The sequence below is a fragment of the Engystomops pustulosus genome, chromosome 6 (assembly GCF_040894005.1).
Source record: "Engystomops pustulosus chromosome 6, aEngPut4.maternal, whole genome shotgun sequence".
Taxonomy (NCBI): Eukaryota; Metazoa; Chordata; class Amphibia; order Anura; family Leptodactylidae; genus Engystomops; species Engystomops pustulosus.
In genome coordinates, this window is record NC_092416.1 from 137880133 (window position 1) to 137886799 (window position 6667).

The following is a 6667-nucleotide window of genomic DNA, read 5'->3' on the forward strand; positions in this document are numbered from 1 at the left end:
GTTTCAGGTTAAAAATGAGGGTGAGCCCCTCAACGACCAGGTGTCCCTGATCCTCGCTGTGGACTGGCCTTATGAAGTGGCCAATGGCAAGTGGCTTTTATACCTTACAGAGGTGTTGGTAAAGACAAAGAATGAGACACAATGTCAGCCGAAAGGAGACGTTATTAACCCCTTAAACCTCACAGTAAGTCTATATTCAGTCTTTAGTGGGACTATAGTTTGGATGTCTAAGGCCACTAGTAAGTAGAGATTCTGTATATTATATTATAAAAACATTATTGGCTCTTGCAGAAGCTATTTCTGAATATATATTTTTAATATGTGAGGGAACACAACAGTACGTGTTAAATTATCCTGCAATGCCTCTCCTGGGGAAATGAAGAATTACACATGTCCCACTGGAATGATGTGACTGCAAGGCTTTTTCTCTTCTTAAAGGGGCCGACTAAAGGAACCTGGCTGGGGAGGAATTTTTAAAAAAACAAACTGTGTCACTCTCGGTATCCCGCGCTGACGTCTCACCGGTCCATGCCCATGTTTGTTTACAGGGGCACAGAAGCTCTGCTTAGATGCTGGCCGATGTGGTTGACCATGCCCCTCATCCACATATTCCAGCACCTGATACATCGGGGCACGGACCAGCGATACGGCGGCGCAGGATACCGATACCGAGGATAAGGTGAATCTCTCACCAGCCCGGCTCCAGAATTTTATTAACAATCAGACAACCCCTTTAACCTCTTTACTCTCCACGGCAAACATGTATGGCGCAGAGGTGTTGAGGCTATATGAAGAGGGGTCCTGGGTTGAGCTCTCTTCATACAGAGGTGGGGTTTGCTGCATATTGCCCACAGCGTCTTTTTGATGTGATTGTCGCTCCCTGGAATGTCATCAGGGAATGGCGATCGGTTTTCTTTATAGACATGGGTCTTCGGCAGACCCAAAGCTGTCTGGTTTCTGCAGTTTCATTACAATGAGACAGTGGATCATTGTAATAAATATTTTGTAAAAATACGGGAATATTGCAGCATATGGTAGAAACAATCAGACCATCCTAAAAAAAATAGTAAAAAAAAAATAAAATAATAAATAAAATAACAAATAAAATAGAAACTTATTAAAAATAAATCACCCCCCCCTTCCTAGAACTGATATAAAACGTAATAAACATTAAAAATCACAAACATGTTAGGTATCACCATGTTTCAAAATGTCCGATCTATCAAAATATAAAAATGGTGGTAAACCCCATAACGGAAAATAGTGCCCAAAACGCTACTTTTACAACATTTTACATCACATAAAAATGTAATATAAATATACATTTTTTATTCTGTACACATTCGTTTAATTTTTATATAAATTTCATATCACTGTGATCGCACCGAACCAAAGAATAAAGCAGAGGTGTTATTTGGAGCGCACAGTGAAAGTCGTAAAAAGTGACACAAATGCGTTTTCTTGCCGATTTCTCCACATTTGGATTTTTTTCCCACCTTTCCAGCACACGGCCTGGAACAATAAATAACATCACTGAGAAGCTGGAAATAAGCCCCATAGCTCTGTACACAAATGAAAAAGTTATGGATTTTTGACGGTGAAGAGCGAAAAATTTGCAAAAACTCCCTGCGTCCTTGAAGGGTTGATGACTTGTTTTTTTCTTACGTTTAGCTCTCGGGGAGTAGACGAAGACGGAGAGATACTGTTAAATTGGAATTTCCTGATGTACAAGTTTTGGCAGCTGTTAAGAGACCAAATACTGTACTGGTAAGAATCTGCTTATTTGTTGATATCTTCAAACCTCTCTCATAGTCCAGTGGTTGTTGTATTATGTGATGGTTATTGTCCCACTTTGTATCACAACCTTTTGCTGTTGATATTACCATTATTTTTTGCATACATTCTCCTGCCACCACCTTAATTCTAATATATTACATTGCTATGACAGAGGTGTAGAGGTGGAGGCGCCAACTGTGTACGTTTTGAATGCCCTTTGACTGACTTGGAGAAGGAGGCCAATATCACTGTTCGTGCAAGAGTCTGGAACAGCACATTTTTAGAGGTAAGAAAAATAATGTCCAATTTTAACCAAGGAGGAAGGACTTAGGATGACATGCTGGTTTCCCCCTTACCCCCCCCCCCTCCCCTCTGGCAGGATCTGCTCTTCTTTTAGCTTCTTTTAGTTTGTACCAAAAAAGGTTTCAAATATTATGCAAATGAGCCTCTCTTGACACCTATGGAGCCTGGAGTCCCTAGGGCTTATTTGCATTATTTTTAAAACCTTTTTTTGGAAAAAAAGGTCCTAAGAAGCTAAATGAAGAGCAGATCCTGGCAGAGGGGGCACACACCTGAATGTAAGTGTGCTTGGTTTACAGTCCTTCATCCTGGTGGTAGATGTCCTTTAAAGTGAACCTGTCACTAGGAATGTTATTTGTAGCTGGTGACAGTTTCCAATAGCATATGCTATGCTGATTTTAAAAATGCCTTTGTCAGCATTCTGAATAATTTCAGTACTTTATAATAGTTAATTTTACATTACCCTGCTCCCTGCCAGCAGCATTTGGTGAATCCCAGGGGAGGACAACTGTAGCCTGTATGTCTCTGTGTCAGTCTCCTCTCCTACACAGTCATAGGACACACAGGCACACACGGGCTGCAGCCGTACTTCCCCTAGGACTCACCACACACTTCTGGTAGGGAGCCAGGTAAAATAAACTATTATAAACTACTGAAATAATTCAGAATGCTGAGAAAGGCACTTTTAAAATCAGCATAACATGGGCTATTTAACATGGCTAAAAATCACATTCCTGGTGATGGGTTCCCTAATTATTTTAAGGCAACATTTTGTGCTTAGACATGTTTGAACCTATATTAGTTGTCTCTAGTTCTTACAGTTTAATGTTTTGTATTTGAACTCTATTCATTGTATTGTTTCTCCAGGATTACAGATATTCAGACCGAGTTTGGGTGGAAGGAGCAGCAGAACTTTTTCTGAAAACTGACATTGAATCCATAAAAATGCCAAACCACCATGTATCAGTATGTGTTACACTATTTAAGGTCTAATGATAAATTTGAAACAATTTGTTTTAAGACATGAATTAACCAGCCTTTTTTTCTATCCTTCTTTATTTTACTTTTGGTTTCAGTTTTCAGTCACCATAGATTCTGAACTGGTAGAGCCGCCACCTGCTGAACTTCCACTCTGGATTATTATTGTTGCAGTCGTAGCTGGAGTTTTACTTCTAGGACTTATAATTCTCATCCTATGGAAGGTAAGGCAGCCAATCCCCATAAATGTAGCCCTCTTATTTTTAGTATTTACAGGGATCTAAACAGCGGTTTAGTGCAGAAGGCGCCATCTCCGACCAATAAACCAATGATTTACTATTGATGGATTGAGGATAGTCCATTGATACTAAATCCTGGATAAAAACTTTAGTAACTACTTTACCATGAAGTGAAGATCTCCATTATGTTGTTCTATTGTTCCTTTTAGAAATTTATGAATTACTTGAAAACTAGATGTAACTTTTCTACATGTCGAAAGGTCATGTTACTACCCAATCCTACAAGGTTTTAGTAAGATTAACAAAGTAATGGGACAATACTGAGTTGCATTGGGAGACTTTTGTTTCAGGAGCCTGTGCCAGGCCAGAGGAGCACTGCAGGTTAGATTAGTTATTTGTCATTCGTTTTTAGTGGTGTTTAAGTGAATTTACCTACATTATGATATAGGCCTAAATGGAAAATTATGTCCAAGATTATTTCCAAATGCAGATTTTTTGGAATATATATGGGCATTGCATAAATAAGCAATAAAATGAATAAGATGGCCCCTTGGCCCTCTTCAGGATCATTTGTTAGTCTAAGGGCCCAATCCGAACACTAATGTTTATAGGTTATAAGATGAACCTATCAGTTGTAATCCAGTGATGGCCGAGGTAACTGTGCACTTTTCTATTCCTGCCTGACCTGATCTCCCTTGCTTGCTTATTGAGATAAGTATTCATGTCCCTCATCCTATACAGACACCTTTAACTATATAATCTTTCACCTGAAAAACCAAAGCTCGCTGCTATTTTGTGATAACTTGTGACATTGCCCTATGACTTTCCTGTTCGGGCCCCTCACCAGTCTCCTGCCTTGTAGTGTGGATTCTTCCGGAGGGCCAACACACGTGCCAAGTATGAGGTTAGAGGTCAGAAGGCTGAAATGAAGGTACAACCATCGGAGACTGAGAGATTAACACAGGATTCCTGAGTACGACCTCTGACCACTGACCCCCAACCCTGCCCCTCGGGTAACCAGACAAGCTCAGTGAAGCATTTGCAAACCTTTCCCACCTCCTCCAATTACTTGTGTCTTTATCTGGTCTTCTTTATGACTGACTGCACAAATCTTAAAGCTAATGTCTCTTATAACGGTTATGGTTCTTTACTCTATGGTTTCTTTACTCTTTATTTACAAAAGTTCTTACACATGTCTTCCTTTGTGTCTTTTATCTAAAACTCTCATCATTTTTTCTGTCCTTATGTCATATTTTTTTGTCACATTAATCTTTTATCGGTTCTTATTCACTCCTTACATCGTACCTCTTCTTCTTGGTATCTTCTGACTTATTTCTCTGTTAAACTGTCCACTTTCTCATGACCTTTGCATCTCAAAATATTCTAACCACAACATCCATGTTGTCCCTCTTCCATGTCTCTGTGCTTTCCATGGTTCTGCAGGTTGGATTTTTCCATCGTGTTAGACATTACAGCTTGCGCCAAACTCACTATGCTGTGTGTGTTAGTCAAGAGGAAAGACAGAAGCTGTGCGGCAGGCTACCTAACAGCCAAAGACATTGGGTCACCACCTGGAAAGAAACAGCCCGATACTACTGAGAGCATTCTACTGCCAAAACTCATCAGGAGCTGGACTATCTCCTTCTATGACATTGGCTTTTGATGGACAATGGGGGCACTGCAATGGGTTGGGGAGGGGCAGCTATAGATAATATTTTATGAATGACTTTGTAGAGGATTCTTATTATTTTAATATGCTGGATTAGAAAAAAAAACAACTCATCCTATGGCACTGGAATATGGCCAGCAGATTTCTGTTCGACTTTGATGCCATGAAATGGGGAAGGGAGGGTATAACACTGGAGTACAGAGCCAAAATATCCTGTAGCACTGGAATAATGGATACACTGGACGAACATATTTTATCCAGCAGACATTGGTACAGAGACTTCAAATCATCTATGTTATTTGTGACTTTGGATAAAAGACACTGGAAACAAAAACTCTATATTAAAAAAACTTTATTATAAATTCAATAATGGATGCCCAGATCTGAAGCTCTGGAGGAAGCACTGGAAAAAATTTAGGTGACACTGGATGAACCAATTCCCTCATGGAGAAAACTTTTTATATGTATTGCACATTATGAATCTGTATAATTTACAGTGGGCCATATTTATGAATGTACTGTAGATATGGTGGAAGTATATGGACTGTATGTACCTGGAGGGCTTTAATGAATGGAAAGCTCAAGCTATTTTAAACTACACAATGCCCTGTATGATACAACTTGGTTGGTCTGTTATACGGAGATGTCATATTCTTCCACCCTTTCCTTAATGTTCATTCCACCTCAATCGAATTACAATCGTGAAATAAACTCCTGGATCTGTAAATTTTACTGGTGTTTTGTTTATTGTAAATTTAAAGGGGTCCATCCATCTGTTTTTCCAATCATACAGGATTATGAGTCAGGATGTGCCATAGATGACAGGATCTACTAAAGTAGCACTGATTTGATGTTACAAGTTGTGAACTAGATAACACAGACAACCCCTAGTTAAAGACAAGGAGTTTAAGTCAAAACTGTATATTTTATAATTTTAGCTCCAGACAATTTTTTTTCCCCAGTGACAGTTGGAGTTTCTAAATGATTTGCTGTAATGGGACCAAGGATTATCAATAAAGCTTCATTACAGACACTTTACAGCTGATCATTACAGTCTGGGAATGTAGTAAAGCATCCAGAGAGCTTCACCACAGGTCACATTGGGCATAGGGGTTCCGTCTTTAACTAGGGGTTGTCTGTAAGTCGGGTGTCCTTAAGTAGGGGACCGCCTGTATACTTATCTTCTCCCTCATCCCCAGTCACCGCTGGTCTCTCAAGGTAAACATTATACAGCATCTGAGGTTAGAGGTTGACGTCAGCGGCCATGTGCTGTCAACAGAAAGCTGCAGCGGGTGCTTACTGTTGACATGACATCACCACTGACACCACTGTGTAGCGGCGATGACATGAGGCACAGTTCTGTTTTATAACAGTCCCTGCTAAAACCAAGTTTGAGGCTACATTCACACTGCCGTTGCCCGTCAGCGCCAGGGGAAAGAAGAAGGAGGAGAGCACCGCTCACCCCGCCCCTCTCCATAGTAATATATGGCGCATGGCATGTCCTATCTTTTTACGGGGTACGGAGCGGTAGGGTGCCGCAGGTGTGCTACACTGTACCGCTCCCGTTGGGCGCCGTGAGTCCATAGCGATGTATGGGGTATGTATATCGGCCATATATACGTCGCCCATATATCCGTCCCCCATACTTTCGTGTGAATATAGCCTAAGTATAGATAACCACCCATGAGTTACTTATAATAAGAAG

General features: G+C 40.4%; 1 protein-coding gene across 3 annotated transcripts in view; it reads left to right on the forward strand.

Moving 5' to 3' along the window:
* ITGA3 (integrin subunit alpha 3) overlaps positions 1-5694 on the forward strand; it is a 51057-nt gene extending 45363 nt beyond the window's left edge. For 2 of the 3 annotated variants that reach the window (XM_072111277.1, XM_072111279.1), the window contains exons 20-25: positions 8-184; positions 1672-1767; positions 1949-2062; positions 2944-3042; positions 3153-3278; positions 4737-5694. In XM_072111277.1, the coding sequence (XP_071967378.1) occupies positions 8-184; positions 1672-1767; positions 1949-2062; positions 2944-3042; positions 3153-3278; positions 4737-4892 (768 nt within the window). In that variant the 3' untranslated portion in view covers positions 4893-5694. Of the gene's footprint in view, positions 1-7; positions 185-1671; positions 1768-1948; positions 2063-2943; positions 3043-3152; positions 3279-4155; positions 4307-4736 lie in introns of all 3 variants that reach the window. The other variant, XM_072111278.1, reaches the window with a different exon arrangement.
* The last annotated feature ends 973 nt before the right edge of the window (positions 5695-6667 follow it).